The sequence below is a fragment of the Bubalus kerabau genome, chromosome 14, assembly GCF_029407905.1.
Source record: "Bubalus kerabau isolate K-KA32 ecotype Philippines breed swamp buffalo chromosome 14, PCC_UOA_SB_1v2, whole genome shotgun sequence".
Classification (NCBI taxonomy): domain Eukaryota; kingdom Metazoa; phylum Chordata; class Mammalia; order Artiodactyla; family Bovidae; genus Bubalus; species Bubalus kerabau.
In genome coordinates, this window is record NC_073637.1 from 42,035,837 (window position 1) to 42,056,854 (window position 21,018).

General features: G+C 39.7%; 1 protein-coding gene and 1 long non-coding RNA gene across 7 annotated transcripts in view; one reads left to right on the forward strand and one right to left on the reverse strand.

The window, feature by feature from the left end:
- Positions 1–1,988: 1,988 nt before the first annotated feature.
- LOC129626831 (uncharacterized) lies at positions 1,989–10,833 on the reverse strand. 3 transcript variants are annotated; one of them, XR_008702230.1, is made up of 6 exons: positions 10,696–10,833; positions 8,798–8,912; positions 8,337–8,548; positions 7,032–7,125; positions 3,009–3,125; positions 1,989–2,122 (listed from the first exon to the last, which is right to left on the reverse strand). It is a non-coding gene; the product is annotated as an uncharacterized LOC129626831 (long non-coding RNA). The 3 variants fall into 3 exon arrangements; XR_008702231.1 differs by having other exon boundaries at positions 3,009–3,157; XR_008702232.1 differs by lacking the exon at positions 8,337–8,548.
- The window catches only part of ZFHX4 (zinc finger homeobox 4), a 182,317-nt gene continuing 169,697 nt past the window's right edge, over positions 8,399–21,018 (forward strand). For 2 of the 4 annotated variants that reach the window (XM_055546319.1, XM_055546321.1), the window contains exons 1-2: positions 8,399–10,988; positions 11,852–12,354. In XM_055546319.1, coding sequence (XP_055402294.1) covers positions 8,399–10,988; positions 11,852–12,354 — 3,093 coding nt within the window. The remainder of the gene's footprint in view (positions 10,989–11,851; positions 12,355–21,018) is intronic. The other 2 variants (XM_055546322.1, XM_055546323.1) reach the window with 1 other exon arrangement.

The following is a 21,018-nucleotide window of genomic DNA, read 5'->3' on the forward strand; positions in this document are numbered from 1 at the left end:
TTCCCCCAGCTCTTTAGCAGTTTTAAATGTATAATTATCATTGCATGTCATTTGATAGCTGCACTAATTGCTGCCAACTATTGTCTGTTTGCACTTAATGCTGAAACCTGATCAACATCCTGCTTTGGTTGATGTTTGGTGGTAAACTTTAATTAACTCTTATTGCATTGGAGAAGAGTTCAGGCTTGGTGCTAACTAATCATTTACCTTCATTATGTCCTGACAGCTCCACTTGTTCTTGGTCCTAATAGATACACCAGTCAGTAAATAAACCTGCAAACCTCATGCCTTGTAGTTGCTCCATACTGATATTTTGCTACTTAAAGTATAAGATAATTGGGCCCATATAATTATTTAGTTAGTTTAGTATCTCTAGTTTTGCAGACACTAATCTTAATTGCTTCTTTCATGCTGGACAATTTCATCTTAATAGAAACTGTAGATTTGAGATAACATTATTCCTTCAACATGGTTCCTATGAACATGCATCTTTTGAATCAATACAATTAAGCTTGTCTCCTGTTGGAATTCTTGTCATTATTTTTCCTGAAATACTTTTCCTGTAATGATATTGAAGTTAAAGTAATCAGGTTACCAGCAGATCATGTAAAATTCAACTCAAAATTGCTGGCTGCTTGATTTTAATTTGTCTGACATCAAGTTTGTTTGAAAAGGGATAATATGTGGGTAAACCAAGGAGCTTATAATTATGGCTGACATTTGTTTGTTTATAATGAAATCTAATTAAAGTTCATACATTTAAAACACAAAAGTTAATTACTGAATTGCTCACTTCACTTATGGACAGCAGTCAAATTAACTTTCAGGCCAAAAAAGAAGAAAAACACCCCACACACATACACAGAAAGCAAACAAAAGGCTGTTCATAATAGAAATAAAATAACCAACCAATCTGAGTGATCAAACATATATTTGCCAATATTTCATCCAGAAGAAACCTGGTATTCCACTTAGGTTCTCTATTATGTTAGCCTTAGTGTGGTTTTTAATATAACATGATTTAAAATATCTACATGGGATATAAAAAGAGACTTGTATTTGATAGATTAAGAGTCTTGGATAGTAAGAGGCACTGGTAGTGATTTAAGAAATTACGCATATAACTTTCTTCATTAAAACTATTTTGAAATCATGTGAAATCATTGAAACCACTGCTCAGGGAATAGGAATGTTTGCTGGAATACCTGACTTGTGATTAATTTTATGAAGATAATTATGGTAGGTTTAGCCTGCAAGGAATGACATTTTTCAAAAAAAGATTGTGCTTACACTATTACACTGGTGTTATGTTGGTTATGAGATCATATTGGTGGGAATCATGAAATGCAAATAACTAAGCAGTTGTTTTCTCCTTTAAATATTTAGTTGTCAGTATTTAATAATGAATTTTGTATCTTAATAGACAAAGAAGAAAAAAAATGCATGTATATATACGGATATATTGTCTTCACATTGTATATGAGAAAAATGTATTGTGGAATTGCTTTCACTAGTCTGGTAAATCTGAAGTCAGATATTCTATAGTTATAATTACCTTAATGAAACCAATTAAGATAAAAATTTTAAATGTCCCTATGTGACAATGTAAAAGCATCATCAATTAAACACTTAAATTGGGTGTATGCCAGAGAGATTAGTCTATTACATTTTAAAGACTAGAAACATAAACATATACAAAACTTGGCAAATATTATTTATAAATTTCTAAAACTAATTGATCCAGTACATGTTTTCCCAAGGAAAACTAAATGGTTCCATGTTTAAACTTTCCATTTCAAAGTTTTATTTACTTGAAAGTTCAATTATAGTTGGGATTGAGGAAGAGAGACTTGAGAGGGGAAAATGATTCTGTCCATTATTGAGATGCTTTGTAAAACTGATTATAATTTACATAACCTTTTAGTATTTCCAGAGAGTATATTTATATGTGTTTTAATATAACACTCATTGATTGATTTGTAGATTAATATTTATTTAGGGAAGAAAAAAGGCTCATAGAATCATTTAACTCTAATCCAACTTTGCATAGATAAGACAAAAGGAAGATGATTAATACTTAAGTATATGGCTGGGTGATGGCATTCAGAGGTAACTTTCTCTTCTATAAAGAAAGCAAAAAGAAAAGTCAGTATATTCTCACAGTATTGGCAAACAACAGCTTTCTAGTAATGCTTTAGCTGATTAGGACATCCTTACCCTTTAATGAAGCAATCACTACAAAGCCCCAATGTCAGCTGGAATACTAGCAAAACAGTATCAAAGAAGAATCAGAAAGAGGCACTGAACATAATTACAGTTCATGTCCTTGTCTCACACCAATGCTAACTATTCATTTTCAATTAGAATGAATAAGAAAATTAGAAATCAACTAGATTGGTTAAAAGGACCAAAGTTTGTTTACAGAGGATAGCTAAAGTATTAGGTCCATCTTGCTCACTGATTATGAAATTTTCCTGAAGCAAACAAATAAAATGAGTCATATAATGGTGTAATTTGGTTAAGGAGAGATTATTGATTTCTCTCTAAGGAAAGTAGCTGGAGTTTGATTAAAGTCATGAAGAAAACTGAGGAAAATTCCTATTTCCCACAACTAATCAAATTAAGAACTATCAGAACCATTGGCAAGGGGTACTTTTCCTCTTTAGTTCTCCAACACATGTATTTAATGATTTGTGATTGTCATATAAAGTCCATAGAGGTTTAGAGATGAGAGAGAGAATGACAGAAGATGAGGCGGGGAAGATAGGAAGAGAAATAAAAAGAAAAAACAAGAGACAGAAATATCAGTTCTAAGAGTCCTGTTTATGAGAAGGAAATAAATCTGTGTTGAATAGTTAATTTAGGCTTTAATGAGAAGAAAGAGGAAAACAGGGACTCCGTTGACTTACACACTCATGTTTGTCTTTGTCAACTTTCCCTCTTTAAAACTCTGCCTGGCTTAGGTGCTTACTATATTTGGTTACATCCTTCTATTCAAACTTAATTACCTTCTCCCCTTTGTCGTGACATGGGTGGAAAGTTTTTGCCGTGTCAGGAGAGGTCGTCACACATTCTTTTGCAGTTCTGTTCATTAATTCCTTCTTGCAGAAGCATTTTCTCTCGTGCTGGGAAGGTAGAAGTGTGTAACAGAAGAGCCCTGAAACATCAGCAGGAAGCTCTAAGCTGGTTAATGCAGTATAATTGTCTGGACATAGACTGGTCTTTGTTTGTGTGGTTCACTCCGAATCAGCTGTAATTAACTCCAGAGTGTTTCCAGATTGCCAGCAAAGAAAAATTACAGCTTTTCTGTTTTAAATTGTAAAGCTCACAAACATTAACTATGCAGATTGCTTTTACTTTGATATATTTCTATCCTGCAAGAAAAAACAATAACAAAAAAAAGCTTATTTGCCCCTCCCCCACCTCTAAAAATGTGCTTTTGTTAAGTTATGTGATTTAGTGTCTATTGGAACATAATGGCCCCTTAAGAGTTAGGTTTGAAATCTTTTTACTTAATATTTTCAATCCTTTGACATCCTTGCATTTGCCTCCCTTCTTGCTAATGTTCTTAATACTGAAATGGGAAAGAAGTTATGCAGTCTTTTATGAAATACTAAACAGATCCAAAAATAAGCAAATTGCAGGAAAGCTGAGTAAAGAAAAGCACCAGCAACTGACTTAAAAGACTGAGATCAAAGATGCATTCTGATGTAACTGATGCTTCTACACAGGTACTTTACCTGTGTTTTTGATATATCAAAAGCCAGACTGTGAGAAAAGGCCAATTTCACTACTCTCTCATCTTGGTCAGCACACCACACCCTTCTAAAAGCTTCTGTACAGTAGTTTGTAATTATGAATTCCAACATGGGTAAAAATGAGGTAGCAGTGTGAGCTAATACAGCCCAAGACACAAAAGATCTGTCAGCAAATGATGCAAAAAAGAAAAAAATCCAGCCAAAAATCTTTTTTTTTTCTTTCTTCTGAATTTAACAATAAGGAATTTAAGCTTCAATGTGGCTTTAGCGAGCAAAGAAAAGAAGCTCTTGGTGTCTGCATAATACCACTTTGATGGATTTTTTTCATCAGCTCTCTGTACGTGGCAACAAATAAACAAGTATAATTATACTTGTGAAGGTCTATTCATTGCTTTGTCAGCATTAGATATATGTGCCGTTTTCACACTGCGCCTCTCTTTTGTCTTTGGCTAACTCACTATGACATATTGATAGAGGATTTGGAATGGGGAAAAGGCCACAGCAGAGACAGTGATGACCTTTTGGAAACTTGATATAATTCAAGGATTTTTATTTATTTTATATATATATACACATTTTTAGGATTTGTGACTTGTTACCAAATTCCCTTTTACGTGACCAACTTTTAACCCGTTCAAAATGAAATAAAGACTCAAAGTATCACGACATGGCAAAGAGCGGATGAGAATAAAAACAATAGGCAAAAGGGCACAGTGGTCTGTCTTCTTTCCCAGCACTTTGCCGAGTGGCTAACCTAGCATTCCTTTCCCATTATTCTGTCCTCTTGATCAGATCACGTTCTTTTTAATCATTTCACAAACACTGTCTCACTGTGTCACCAAGGAGGGCTGAGACAATCTCAATTAAAAAACAGAGGTAAAACTGGCCTCTCCGATTTTGGGTTCTAATGGGAGCCCTGTCTTCTGAATGCAAAGGAATTTTGTCTATTGTTCAAAAAGCACCCTCTTTCATTAGCAAGGCTCCTCATAGGTGGGTTTGGTCATTTAGCAGAGCAGAGTTTAGGCAGAAGTGACTGCAGGACGACAGTAAGGCAGAATGAGCCATAAAAGTTCCTTTCTGCATATTGTCCATTAGTTCCAAAAAAGGGATTTACGTGATCAAAGTCACTGATCTTGTGAATTGCTGAGAATACCCAAAACTGTGTACATGTATTCTAAGCAGACCAGCTAGTATGTATTGTTCTGAATTTAGCATTAAAATTGTATCAGGTTTTCTCTTTGAGATTTCTTGAGGACTTGGGTGATTTTTTTTTTTTTTTTAATAGAATGTTTGGTAGTAGAGAATAGTAATTGGTGAAGACTAAATAGGTAACAGTTAAACAGGTGAAGCAACTTTTATAGTGCATCTACATGTTATAAAGTTATTTTGGAATGAATACTCTGGTATAAGTTAGATGGTTGTCTTCGTGGTCTTTTAACTGGGACTTATACATTTTAGTGTAAATTTCCTAAATAGGTCACGTTGTTAAAAGAAAGATCTTGTCTGACGCTGGTGACAGTGAAATCACTTAGCATCATCTCTAGTGTCATGGTACATATTGATCTAAACAACTTTTTAACTGCACAAACTAAAGTGATTCCATCAAAATATGCTGGTAAACACCACCATGGTCATAGTATATAACTACAAATGTAAAAATCAGGTCATCTACTACTAGCTCTAACAATTCAGATAGTTTTGTTACTGTTGCTTTTGGAATGAAATGTAAATTTGTGGAGAATACTTACTATTTTGATTGTAGAGAAGATGTACTAGTTTCTGATTAATGTGTAGTTTATGAGAAGAACTGGATAAGCAATTTGTGTAAAGTTATGTGGGAGTGCTGTAACAGAGTATGTCCTACCACATGGCTTTGTCCTGTGATTGATTCTGTAGTATAGTTTTCATAATTTTTGTCTCATATCAATAAAGTCATTTTTGATAGTTACTCCTGATCCCATGAAGATATAAAAAGGTAGGATCTATTAATACTTCATATAGTGAGACACTGATGAGACATTGCAGAGTCCATTTGGCATCTGGACAAAATTATTAACTGTGCGTTACATACGACTTATTTGAGGTGCATTTAGCATGTGTGTCATAATTTTAGTAAGTGTTTTTGTCAGCTGAGAACTGTTGTAGGTAGGGTATAGGTAAAACAGGAATTAAATAATAATAGCTCAGAAACTCCTTTATAAAGCTGTAAAGTATTTGAGAACTTTTCTCACTATTGTAATTAAGGTGAATAATCTTCCACATATCTGCCTAAGTCATCATAGGAAAGAAAGAAAAAAAAAGCTACTTTGAGTCCTAGAACTTGATATTTTTATCTAGGATCATTAGTTTAGTGTTATCACCTTGCTTCCCCTCCAAACCTCGTTTCTCCCTGCCTTCCTCATTTCTTTTAGTCTGGCATGGGACTTTATTTTAGACATTTTGGCTACCTTCAGTGTTTATACATGGTGCAGATTTGGTAAATGCAAAGGTAAATATGAATGTTTGTGGACTAATTAGAGAATTATTAGTTTTTCATGCTTATGGTGATTTATCAGATTATTTCAGAGGATTTTAAAAGCTGCATGCATGCCATGAAGATAATTAACCTGGAGCACCTCAGTAATTAAAATTACACACCACACTTTGTGATGTTTGATTCGTGTGCAATTAGAATGTCATTTTAACCATCTTAGATACCAAAATGAATTTTGATTTCATTTTCAATCTGTGCAGCTCTTTTGATGTATTTGAAACTGATCACTTCCTTTCTGATTTAGCTGGCAAGATGAAATTTGATTACAGTAAAGAGAGTATTAAGAAGTTATTCTTCATACTTAATATGCCACTGACCTCCAATAATGTCTTTCTTCTAGAAGAACTTTTAAAAAGGAATTTCTAAAATGCTTAGTAATATTGGTGAGCCCAGGGTTTTGTTTGCTTCTTAGTTCTCTGCCCCTGCAAAGTCTATGTAATAGACTATAGGGGTGGGAGGGAAGTCCATAGTGAATCACTGTGTGTCCATCGTCCCCAGTATAATAACTAATGCAGTATAGCCATGTCAGAGGAGCCTGGCCGGCTACAGTCCATAGGGTCATAAAGAGTTGGACACAACCAAAGTGACTTATCATGCATGCATGCATATAGTCATGTCCGCCTTCCTCATTTCAGAAATCATCAGCATACCTGAAAGTATTGATACATCTATGTAAGAGGGCTATTTGCCTTGAGGTTCTGGGTCCCTTTAGTTTTGAGATTTGAAAGAAGATGGCTTACCTTTTTGATAAAATCAAGGCAGTGCCTATGCCGCAGACTGAAAAGAAGCACTAAACTTTCAGACCACTCAACTCTTGCGTACAGTGCCATCATTCTGCAAATGGAGAGATGTGCAGGGACTCAGAGACATGTCAGCCCTAATCAGGCTGCTATGCCAGTAGCTGAGGTTTGCAGGTACACACACAAGTGAGCATACACATACACACTCACACACAGAAGGGGAATGCAGTTTTACCGTTTCCCTACCTTTCTCTTGGTACCTTCCCCTGCTACCCGAAATTGATACGGCTTTTATGAGACCAAGTGCTTCTTGGTCTCAACAAAGGGAGTTTACAGTCAAAGATGCTTGCCTGGAAAAAAAAAACTAACCAAAAAAAAAAATGATGGAAGTAATTTCATCAGATGTGCTTGCATATGATTTGTTAAGCCAAGGGAGATGTTGATTGAGGCCTTGGTTGAAAGATGGGCGACTCAACCAGGATTGATAACATCAAAATGGTATCTGGAACGGTGTTCATTACATATTGCAGTGGGGAAAAAAATTAAAAAAGCAGAGTGAATACGATTGTCCCCTAGGATAGGAGGACTGGTTGCAGTAAATATTAATTTCTGTTCTGGTGCCCATTGAGGTGACCGAAGTGTGGGAGAGAATTGTGATTGGTGCTTAATCAGGGCCAGCCAGATACCTGCTGAGAGCTTTCACACAAGGAAGATTTGTAGTAAGCTGATTTACTGGCAAAATGAAAACCAGAGAAGAGTTTGGTCCGTGCCGCCTGTGACTGTAATATTTCTAATTTTAAGGTTCCTTTATGGTTGGTCTCCCTCCCACCCTTATACCCACGCCCCCCCCCCTTTCCTCTACCCCCCACTTCTACTCACTGCCTGATAAAGTAAAAGGTAAATTTTAAATTACAAGTTATTTGTGTTGCCCTTTTATTCCCGCTGTCGTCTATGAAAGCCATTTACATTTCTATTAAAGTAAAGGGGGTTTTAAAGCTTTTACGTATATTATATCCGTTTTCAGAAAACAGGAATGAAAAAAATATACAGCTTACTGATACGAATTTTAGATTTGTGATGAATGCTCAGAGTGATTTCAAAAACACTCTGGATGTGTAGGCATGTCTGTGATAGCTATCTACATTATTTTGCTACATTTATACAAAGTCTGTCTGTGATAGATAGGTACACTGGTTTTAAGTTTTCCCCCTCACCTTTTTAGATAGTCAAGTTTACAGCAGCTGTAAATTAGTGATGGGCTATTAGTGAGCTGTGTCATTATTTAATAAAAATGGCTCCTCTCACCTTATTTTTTATCCAGGTCCCTGACAGGCTGGATGAAATGAGATCCCCATGTAGCAATTGCCATGGAAACCTGTGACTCCCCTCCTATCTCAAGGCAGGAAAATGGGCAGAGCACATCAAAGCTATGTGGAACGGCACAACTTGATAATGAGGTGCCAGAGAAAGTTGCAGGAATGGAGCCTGACAGGGCAAACAGCTCCACAGATGACAACCTGAAAACGGATGAGCGCAAAAGTGAAGTCTTGCTGGGTTTCAGTGTCGAGAATGCAGCTGCCACTCAGGTTACCTCAGCCAAGGAGATCCCGTGCAACGAATGTGCCACCTCTTTTCCCAGTTTACAAAAATACATGGAACACCACTGCCCGAATGCCCGCCTTCCCGTCCTGAAGGATGACAACGAGAGCGAGATCAGCGAGTTAGAGGATAGTGACGTGGAAAATCTCACAGGGGAGATCGTTTACCAGCCTGATGGGTCAGCTTATATAATCGAGGACTCCAAAGAAAGTGGGCAGAATGCACAGAGTGGAGCAAACAGCAAACTCTTTTCTACAGCGATGTTCCTGGACTCCCTGGCATCTGCCGGAGAGAAGGGTGATCAGTCTGCTTCTGCGCCTCTGTCGTTCTACCCACAGATCATCAACACTTTTCATATCGCTTCATCCCTCGGGAAACCATTTACAGCCGATCAGGCTTTCCCAAATACCTCAGCACTAGCAGGAGTTGGTCCTGTGTTGCACAGTTTCCGTGTCTACGATCTCCGACACAAGAGAGAGAAAGACTATCTAACCAGTGATGGCTCAGCCAAAAACTCCTGTGTGTCCAAAGATGTCCCCAATAATGTGGACTTGTCCAAATTCGATGGTTGTGTTAGCGATGGGAAAAGGAAACCTGTTTTAATGTGTTTCTTGTGCAAGTTGTCTTTCGGTTATATCAGGTCATTTGTAACCCATGCTGTGCATGACCATCGGATGACCCTTAACGAGGAGGAGCAGAAACTCCTTAGTAACAAATGCGTCTCGGCCATAATACAGGGGATTGGCAAAGACAAAGAACCTCTTATAAGCTTTCTGGAACCAAAAAAATCCACTTCTGTTTATCCCCATTTTTCTACTACAAACCTCATAGGACCCGACCCAACCTTCCGCGGTTTATGGAGCGCTTTTCATGTTGAAAATGGTGACTCTTTGCCGGCTGGCTTTGCCTTCTTGAAGGGGAGCCCGAGTACCCCCGGCTCCGCTGAGCAGCCGCTGGGGATCACCCAAATGCCAAAGGCTGAAGTGACTCTGGGGGGGCTGTCTAGTTTAGTAGTGAACACCCCAATTACCTCCGTCTCCCTCAGCCACTCATCGTCTGAGTCTAGCAAGATGTCAGAGAGCAAAGACCAAGAGAACAACTGTGAAAGGCCAAAAGAGAGCAACGCTTTACACCCCAACGGGGAGTGCCCAGTCAAGAGCGAGCCCACCGAGGCAGGAGATGAGGACGAAGAGGATGCATACTCCAATGAACTTGACGACGAGGAAGTATTAGGGGAACTCACCGATAGTATCGGTAACAAAGATTTCCCTCTCTTAAACCAAAGCATTTCTCCTTTATCATCCAGTGTGCTAAAATTCATTGAAAAGGGCCCCTCGTCCTCCTCGGCCACTGTCTCTGATGACCCAGAAAAGAAAAAACAGGCTGCCGCCTTCAGGGCTGGTGGGGGTGTGTCAGGCAGCTATGGGATCAGTGGCAAGGACTTGGCAGAAGCCAGCGCCAGTAAAGAGGGTGCCACGGCCACTCACCTGAGCGAGATGGCCCGGGGGGATGAAGACAGCTCGGCTGCACCTCACCAGCATGGCTTCACCCCGAGTGCCCCGGGTACCCCCGGGCCCGGAGGAGATGGCTCACCAGGCAGTGGCATCGAGTGTCCCAAGTGCGACACGGTTTTGGGGTCCTCGCGGTCTCTTGGGGGTCATATGACTATGATGCACTCAAGGAACTCATGCAAAACCCTCAAGTGTCCCAAATGTAACTGGCACTACAAGTATCAGCAGACCCTGGAAGCCCACATGAAGGAGAAACACCCCGAGCCAGGAGGCTCCTGTGTTTATTGTAAGACTGGACAGCCTCACCCCAGGCTCGCCCGGGGCGAGAGCTACACATGTGGCTATAAACCCTTCCGTTGTGAGGTTTGTAACTACTCTACCACTACCAAAGGCAACCTCAGTATTCATATGCAGTCGGACAAGCACCTGAACAACGTGCAGAATCTCCAAAACGGCACCGGGGAGCAGGTGTTTGGCCACTCGGCCCCAGCCCCCAACAGCAGCCTCGGTGGCTGTGGGACCCCCTCTCCATCCAAACCTAAGCAGAAACCCACCTGGCGCTGCGAGGTGTGTGATTACGAGACCAACGTGGCGCGGAACCTGCGGATTCACATGACCAGTGAGAAGCACATGCACAACATGATGCTTCTACAACAGAACATGAAGCAGATCCAGCATAACCTGCACCTGGGCCTCGCCCCTGCCGAGGCCGAGCTGTATCAGTACTACCTGGCCCAGAACATAGGCCTGACGGGGATGAAGTTGGAGAACCCTGGTGACCCACAGCTGATGCTCAATCCATTCCAGCTGGACCCTGCCACGGCGGCCGCTCTGGCCCCGGGACTTGGTCAGTATTTACTGCTTTTCTGCACTGCTGTTAGTTTCTCATCACATTTTTTATTTGACGTGATGCACCCCGATAAAGTGGTGAGTGCCGACAAATTGGGGACAGTTTACTGGAAGGGACTTCCCCTTTAAGCTGGATAATCAAACCATTTGTGTCTCGCTTCAAACCTGAATTAACTTGAGAGAGGAAGGAGTTGAGGGATCCAGGAGAGCAGAAAAGAAGTTAGCAAACTTTGTCTGCCTGCAATAGGCTGATGAATAAATACTAATTGGCATTAATTGCCTGGCATCCTGAGCTATAGCTTCCTAGGTTTATAGCTTCAATTATGCCCTAAGATATCAAACTTGAGCTTCTGAATGGTATGCCATTATTTTTCATGAAATATTTTTGAAAAAAGATTTTCGTGTCTGTGATTGAAGATAATTAAAGGAACAGTAATACCATTACCTTATCCCAGACATTTGGCAGTAGATTACAGGCACGCATACAGTATTAGCCAAATCTCATCAAGCTTTTCGACAAATTGCGAAATAACAATTAGCGCTTGTGTAAGTTTAGCTGGGCGCTTAAATTGCAAGCACGTGACTGTTTTGTTATGGTATTGATCCACTTTCCTGCCCTCGAAAATACAAATTTCAGAATGACATCATGCCCAGTAGGAGTAATTAAAGCTATCTGATGAGGGAATTTAGAAGTTGAAAGGGATGATTGTAATTGATCCTGATTCAATCCTATTATGGCTTTTTATAGTTTAAGCTCTAGAGAAAGCACATTCCTTGTCAAGACTTTATTTTACAGATTCCTTTGTGCGCGCTGTGTTTTCCAGTCTCTATTTTTCCTTTTAATTTTTTTTTTTCCTGTAGTAAATAATGAGCTGCCGCCTGAAATCCGGCTTGCCAGTGGTCAGCTAATAGGTGATGACCTGTCCCTCCTTACTGCAGGAGAGCTGTCACCTTATATCAGTGACCCAGCGCTGAAGCTATTCCAGTGTGCTGTTTGCAACAAATTCACCTCTGACAGCCTGGAGGCCCTAAGCGTGCATGTGAGCAGCGAGCGCTCTCTCCCTGAAGAGGAATGGAGGGCTGTAATTGGAGATCTCTACCAGTGCAAGCTCTGTAACTACAACACTCAGCTCAAAGCCAACTTCCAGCTTCACTGCAAGACTGATAAACATATGCAGAAATATCAACTGGTGGCTCACATTAAAGAAGGGGGCAAAAGTAATGAATGGAGGCTGAAGTGCATTGCCATTGGCAACCCCGTTCACCTCAAGTGCAATGCCTGTGACTACTACACCAACAGCGTGGACAAATTACGCTTGCACACCACCAATCACAGGCACGAGGCGGCCCTGAAGCTCTACAAGGTAAGCAGTGACAGCCATTTCTCTTGGCACAGAGTGGAGCAGGGAATTAACTGTTTCGGAGCTTGGAGCGCAGATCTGCAAGTTAAGGAAAAAGGAGAGAGGGAAAAAAAACAATAGAAGGGCAAGAGCCACAGTCTCTGCTTCACGTTACTAAATGCAGAGTCTATTGAAATAGATGGAATTGGAGAACTTATTTAAAGGATTTGCTGTATGTCCCTTTTACACCTGTCTCGGTGGGATTGATCACTTTACTGGTTGCCCTGAAATAACATCACTTTTCTGAGTGTTTCCACCTATAAAATAATACTTTAAACCTCTTTTATTGATTGATTAAAAACAACAGCACAGCACCACTCTCGGCTAAGTATGAATGGTTTCAGGGAGCAGAGGACAGAAACAGCACTGCCTTGTGAATGCATCATCTTTTGTTTGGTGACAAACAAGGATGATCCAAACATTATGTGTGTGTGTGTGTGTGTGTGTTTTCCTGTAAGTTTCTGGTGGTACTGAGTAAAAAGACACCCTCCCTTAGGATCAGCTGAAAGTCTTCTGCTTAACTCTGTTGTTATTTTGCCTGACTTGCCAAGTTAGTAATGGTTTTATCCCGTCCCCTTATGGGTGTGGCACAGGTAAAAGTGTTCATTAAATGGCAAATAACACTTTTATAGGGGCAAAAGCTTTGTAGATGTAATGAATATGTCCAAGTGTTGAATCTCATTTGTCACATACCTTGACTTGACTTCTTCTGAACCCTAATTACTGGTTAATTTATTTTCTGCAGTTTGTTTACTGGATTGGCCTGATTGTCTTGGATCATGTACAGTGGGAACAGATTCATTTCTATGATGAATAACTTGGTAACTTATTAAAAACTTCTTTTGTCCAGAGGATATTAAAATTCAGAAAATATTGCAAACCATTAGTCACTGTAACAAGCTCTAATATGATTGCAAAATCCATTTTGCGAGTGTTATCTATTGATTTATACTAGAAATCAGTGATAACTATACTATCAGGAGTCACCCGGCGATTATAATACCTGCGACTCTTCAAATATGCTTTCAAACTATAAACAGGCCACAAAAAGAGCAGAATGTGGCTATCTGGGGCAGGTCCAGGCATTATTTATTTGGGTTGGCCTGCCACTATTTGTTTGGGCTGTTTCTTGAAGTTCAAATGCTGGATTGACGTACTGAGTGTGAAAACCCAAAGCCGTGGTGTGAGAATTTGTAACATTGTGCCTCTGATGTTGGTGGTCCATGGATCAATAGCGAAAGCATTAGATTTGGGTTACACAGTTTGAGGGGAGTGCAGGCCCTCACATAAGATGGAAAACTTCTAAGTTGATGGTATTGAAAACAGAATAGAATGATTATAATTCATCGCTTTTACAGCAACAGCTGACAGCCGTTCAATTGTCAACTTTTCTTCTGTTGATACCTTATCTATTAAAACTTTTAGAATACCTGGGAGGAAAAAAAAACACATTAACTTTGTATAAATAATAGATCTCAACCCTGGGAGCTATATAGAATATTCATGAACTGTGCTTATATTCACACAACTCTAACACTTTAAATTAACATGTTGTGAATAGAAGATATAAATGTACAAATTTTTTTGCTTTATTAATCTCATGTGGGAAGCTAAAGAAAGAGTATTCTTGTTGATTTTCTCAGGAAAGGCTATTTAGTCTCATTGCTGGACAATTATTTACATGTGTGTATGTGTGTGTTAAGTTTATCCATGAATATGGACTGACCACCCTCACTGTCTGCAGAGCAATTTGCTAGGTGCCAGGGTTACCCTTGAAGTTCCCTTTCAGAGAGGGCTGGATTTTGTCTTTGATTGTATAACAACCAGATGAGATAGAACTTGCTTATGAATAGGTTCTCAAAGCAGAGAGAGCTTGAGATACCAGAACCAAAGGCTATGTGTACTTTTTTTTTAAATTTATATTTATTTCACTTTTGGCTGTGCTTAATCTTCATTGCTGTGTGGGCTTTTTTTCTAGTTGCAGTGAGTGGGACTACTCTCTAGTTGCGGTGCTCAGGCTTCTCGTTGCAGTGGTTTCTCTTGTGGAATACAGGCTCTAGAGTGCTGAGACTTCAGTAGTGTGGCTCCCAGGCTCTAGAGCACAGGCTCAATAGCTGAGGTTCACAGGCTTACTTGCTCTGCATTATATGTGGTCTTCCTGGATCAGGATTGACCCTGTGTCTCCTGCACACTGGCAGGCAGATCCTTTACCACTGAACCACCTGGGAAGCCTGGCTATATATATACTCTTACCTTCAAAATGTTATGTCATATACAAATTAACTCTCCCCACTATCTTCTTTATTTACTTATCTCTTAAATACCTAAGTGTCCTTGTGGGGTAGTGTCTCCAAATGGTCAGGAAACAAAAACACACTTTGAACAAGCTTACCTTGAATTAAAAAGATTAAAGAGATAAATATTGGAGCCATTGAAACTCAGTATTGGGCAGCTGGACTCTATTATTTTGCATCAGCCTTCAAAGAGCATTTATTCATTCTAGCAGTCACTAGAAAAAATCCCTCCAGAGTAGCAATGTGTTGAGAATGCAGTTTCTAAACTGATTCACAGAAACTGTGCATCAGATCCAGAGGATTTTCAAGAGCAGTAATGAGGATATTAGCAAGCTTGGTCAGCCTGTGTAGGCAAAATAAAATTGCTCTATAAGTAACATTAATTGCTTTTAAATGAGACCCTAACAAATTAGCCTAGGCCTGGAAAAAATGATGGTTTATAATACGGCGAAAATATTAAAATTGGACTTAAAACAGTGTCTGAGCTAATGACTAGACAATAATTGCCTATATAAAATTCATTTTCATTAGGAGTTTAATTTACATCATTTTGCATTGTGAATTATTCAGACTTTAAGGGAAAGTGACAAGTAGCAGTGAAAAGACAGATAAATACATGGCTGGGAGAAAAACAGTTCTTCTCATTGACAGCATATTGATTCATAACACTCCCAAATGTGGGGATGTGTCAGGGCAATTTGAATGGGCCACTTTACCTCTTGCATGGTCAACCTGAAGCAGTCTTACCTCAAAGAAGTGTGTGTCCTTATTCCAGTTTAAGGAGGTTAGAGGTTAAAGGTTAAGGGGTAGCTTAAAAGCATCATCTGCCTAGCTGCTTAACTTTAACCTGATCAATTTAATGAAAATCTGTTTTACAGATGTTGTTTTAATGTATTTGGCAGGATTTAAGCAGCTTTAACATTAGACGTATGCTAGTAAAAATTATTTCTTTATTTGACCAGAACAACACCTTTCCTTTCATGTTTAAGGTAGAAGGCTTGTGGGTTATGGTATTTTGGCAAAGAACCCAGAGGCAGAATGTGTTGATGATCTTTCCATATGGGCTCCAAAAAAAAAAAAAGGAATACCTTTATGTCTATTGCTAATGATGACTGCAAAAACAAACAAAGCTGCATTCGTTTTTTTGGCAGTATTCTTTTCCTTAGGATTTTTTTGTAAAGGAATTTTGTTATTGTGAAGACAAGCTTGCTCATTTCTTCAAGCAAACTTCTCTGAAACATTAGGCACTATTCAAATTTTGATCTTATTTTTCCTCCAAAAATTTTAATGATGAAGCAAAATTGGGCTAAGAAATTTAAGCAATAAATTGAAACTGTAGATTGCACTTAATCTTCTCTTTTAATGTCTGAAAGTATATTTAAAGTGAGGCTAATAAGTACTGAATGTATGAAGCCAAAGTGTTAGTCACTCGTTTGTGTTCGACTCTTTGTGACAACCTGGACTGTAGCCCACCAGGCTCCTCTGTCCATGGGATTCTCCAGGCAAGAATACTGAAGTGGGTTGCCATTCCCTTCTTTGGAGGATCTTCCCAACCCAGGAATCAAACCCAGGTCTTCTGCATTGCAGGCAGATTGTTTACCATCTGAGCCACCAGGAAAGCCCCTGTGTGTGCGTATCTATATCTGTATAATGCCAAAACAGTGTTCTCAGCTAACTACTTTATTAGATTTGATTATATTTTTCTAATTTCACGCCTTTGCATCCTCTACAAATTTCTGTCAATTGATATTCACATAATGAGTCCTCAATAAATATTTGTAAGATGAATAATGGACTAATGCATAAATTGAGAAATGTATTAAAGAAACTACTTCCAATCCTCATTAAAAAATGCACTGCAATTTAGTCTAGCCCTTAAGTGATCCCAATCCTTTTCTAAAGTGTCCAGTAGAAAGATGTAGCGAAAACCACTGAGCACTCCACATTCCAACTGAGAACAAACGAGACTCTGATAATATTTCAGAATTACAGTTTACCTTATTCTTGCCTTAGAATGGCTGAAACTTTTCTGGCCAGCTGATTGGTTGACTGCCATCCTGTGCTGGGTGTGCAAATGTGCTTGCCACACCTGTGCTTCAGCTGCTTTTATATATATTTTTAAATGAGGTGTTCACAGTTTCACTGGATCAAAGTTAAAAGCTTAATTATACTAGTCTTTTTTTCTTCTTCTTGCATCTGCTAGTTGTGAAGGAGAATCATCTGTCTGAATTCCATAAGGCTGTTTTCATATTTGGATTTCAAATTGGCTGAGGGCAGTGAATGAATCTCCTGTCTCCATGGTGAGCAAAGGAAGACACGTGGGATTTAGTCCTACGTAACTTTTAGAGTAACAGTCCCCCAAGGAACATTTTTGGAGTTTTCTCATTATCCATGTTATGGATGAAAGAATCCAGGTTAAGAACTAAAATCAAGGTGCAGGGGAGGGTCACAGAAAAGAATGCAAAAAAAGAAAAAAACACACGTCGGGCAATGTATATGGCAAGGAAATAAAAAATGGTATAATTAGCTTCACTTGCCTTTTTTTTTTTAAACTGGTAGGAAATATAATAATCTGATGAGTTTGGAATTAACAAAGAATCATAAGCATTTTCATTTCAATAGGCCTGAGTCCAACTTTGCAATTTAAAATCAAATATACCCGATATGTACCATTTCAATTATTGAACTGTCATTGTCCGGGTGTGATGGTAAAAGAGGTCAGGAGATTGTGTGGTGCCTATTTGCATAAAAGTCATTGTGCGAAAGGAAATTGGAATATGTGTGTGTATCTAAAAAACCAAAACAGGTTTTTCTTAATCTTATTCTAGTCATTTGTTTAGATAAAGAAAGCTGTTTTCAGAGATAAACAAAAGTTATTCTTTTCTGTTGCTAAACATTAACCTGAATATGGAAATTTTTGCACTTTTTGCATTAGTTTCCTATTTCTGTTCCTTTCAAGGTTGAATTTCAGTGTGAAATGTAATTCCAGCTGCAGGATTTATTTTTTTTTAAAGTAATCACAACTCAAATTATTTTATTGTATTTTCATATAAAAAGCAAGGCAGAGGCTGAAAAAGTTCCTGTAGTAGAACAATACATGCTGGCTTAATACTTATAACTAATAAATACACAGATCAAATAGAGATCAGTTGGTTAGCTAATAGCAACTAATAAATCACTAGTGATTTCAGATCACAATGTAATTGGCCAGACCTACTACTTCGTCTACTTCTGTTTTTAAGCTTGACATTTACTGAAGCACACCATGTGTTAAAACATGGCTGTTGCTGCTGCTGCTAAGTCGCTTCAGTTGTGTCTGACACTGTGCGACCCCACAGACAGCAGCCCACCAGGCTCCCCCGTCCCTGGGATTCTCCAGGCAAGAACACTGGAGTGGGTTGCCATTTCCTTCTCCAATGCATGAAAGTGAAAAGTGAAGGTGAAGTTGCTCAGTCGTGTCCGACTCTGTGCGACCCGGTGGACTGCAGTCCACCAGGCTCCTGCGTCCATGGGATTTTCCAGGCAAGACCCAGCACAAATATGGGCGTTCTCACTGCATTCACAAGGCAAGAAATACATATTACAGTATGAGTTGAGAACTCTCTTTGTATTCCAGTAGGGAAAAAGGGATCAAAAATATCTGTTGGTCCAGATACATTATATATATATATATTTTAATATATACAGATAGATACACACACCTATAGACACATATTGATACATGCCAATCTGTAGAAGGATGACTTTAGACCAGGTATTCACAATTTATTACATCCATGTCAGGAGAGATAAAACTATATTGCATGTGTGGAACTGTTGCCAAACCCAAACAAAATTTAAAGAAAGCAAAGCGTGTCACTGGGACTCCCTGATTTTATTTTTGACGTGTCTTTCCTTAACTGGTCCTGCCATATCCCCACACATCAGGCACTTACCGTTATCCTCTTCTCTCTTTGCTGAAATCTTACTGTTTTCTCCTACCCAGATCTTCTCTTCATGGAAATACTCTGTGTTGAGAGTTCACCCATCTAATTCCCCAAAGAAAACGAGCATCCTTTTAATTAAGGGGGAAGGACACCTTTCTGTAAAAGCAGAGTGGTGCATTAAAAGGTGTAAAGGACTCAGGTTTTTTCCCAGAGTGCATTTGGTTTTAAATGAAGCACTTAATCTGGATGAATTTCTAATGTATGAGGGGGAAACACTTGTTATGTCAGGTATGGGGATGTGGAGGGTGGTGGCCCACCCTAACAGCTTCCTTCATCTCCCTCCTTCTAAACACACACACACACACACACACACACACACATCACATATCACACCCAACCTCCACCTCAGAAAAGTAGTAAAAACTGGCACTACCATTAATTTACCGCAGGACCATGTCAACTCAGGCTTTGGGATTTATGTTACAGTGTTTGAATAAGTTGTGCTCATTGTCTCATGTGAAGTGTAGAAAGAAAGTGTTAGTCACTCAGTAGTGTCTGTCTCTGCGACCCCATGGGTTGTAGCCCACTAGCCTCCTCTGTCCATGGGATTTTCCAGGCAAGAATACTGAAGTGGGTTGCCATTTCCTTCTCCAGGGGATCTTCCTGACCCAGGGATAGAACCCATGTGTCCTGCATTTAACCCAAAGTTGTAAATCCCTATGTATCTCCCACCCTGAGATCATTTTAGGAAATGCAGACAGAGGTTTATATCTCATGATGAATGTGCTCTCCCCACTTGTTTCTTTGGCATCCACGTAATCGTCCTTGTTAGTGGAGCTTGTTTAAAATCACTGAAATGCTTGCATGGGTGCTGGGATGCCATGCGGTAAGGCGGCCAAAGTCATATGTTAAACAGGCCTCGCGCTGCTGAAAGGGTCTTGGCCCCGGGTGGAGTGAGGAGGAGCTGGCATGTGCATAATGACCGCGATTCTGCTTCCAAAACATCTGGCCTGCCTGAGTTCTACTGGAAATGCTTTACCAAGTTTGCTTCAAGTCTGAGTCTATGCTCAGGCTGAGTTCAATTAGACGTGGAGATTTGTTCATTATTCAGATAATTCAGGCCTTCAAAATGCATTTCTTTCACCCCTGAATTATCAGTGTATTTCCGGAGACCTTATGGTGATATGATTTATTCAAAAGAAGAGCAACAATTGGAGGCACAGCCCCCAAGAACCTGCTGGGAAACATCTTCATAGATTCTGTAACCAAAGAGGAACATGGTGATTGATGTTCTGTTTGCAGAATACCCAAATGACATCCCAAGTCTTACTTCTGATAAATACAGAAACATTCATTGAGCACTTCGTTTGGACTGGGTTTTTAAATGTCTCTGTTTATGGAGCTAGTCCCATTCATGAGGAAGGATACAAACCATGTTCTCTAAGGTGATGCTTCCTAGCTGACTCTGTTCTTCCAATGTGGCAGGGCCTTTAATCAAATTAAGGGTTGAATCCATATACTAAATCCTAAAGAAAATAAACCCTGAATATTCATTGGAAGGACTGATTCTGAAGCTGAAGCTCCAATACTTCGGCCACCTGCTGTGAAGAGCTGGCTCATTGAAAAAGACCCTGTTGCTGGGAAAGATGGAAGGCAAAATGAGAAGAGGGCGGCAGAGGATGAGATGGTTAGATAGCGTCACTGACTCAATGGATGTGAATTTGAGCAAGCTCTGGGAGATAGTGAAGGACAGAAACGCATGGCATGCTACAGCCCATGGGCTCTCAGAGAATCGAGCAGGACTTAGCAACTAAACAACAACAACCATATACTAGCCCTCAAAAGCTTCCGTGTTTTTATTCGTCAATGGTTGGTCAAAGGCTAGGTGTGATTGCTTTCTTGGGTCATCAGGAGCTGTAGAACAATATGTCTTGGCTGACTCATTGCTCTTTTGCAATGTAAGACTTAGTGAGTCAGTTTCAGACAAAGGTTATGGTGGGAATTACAGAGTGAACTAGAGCTTCTCTATTAGTTGGAAGATTTATGTTGTTCTTTAAACATGAGGATGGTGCTACATCCTTCTTTAAACATGCTGCTGCTGCTGCTAAGTTGCTTCAGTCACGTCCGACTCTGTGCGACCCCATAGATAGCAGCCCACCAGGCTCCCCCATCCCTGGGATTCTCCAGGCAAGAACGCTGGAGTGGGTTGCCATTTCCTTCTCCAATGCATGAAAGTGAAAAGTGAAAGGGAAGTCGCTCAGTCGTGTCCGACCCTCAGCGACCCCATGGGCTGCAGCCTACCAGGCTCCTCCGTCCATTTTCCAGGCAAGAGTACTGGAGTGGGAAACATGAGGATGATGCAATTCCTAGAAAATGAAGAAGAAAACAATTTGCTAAAGATGCAAAAT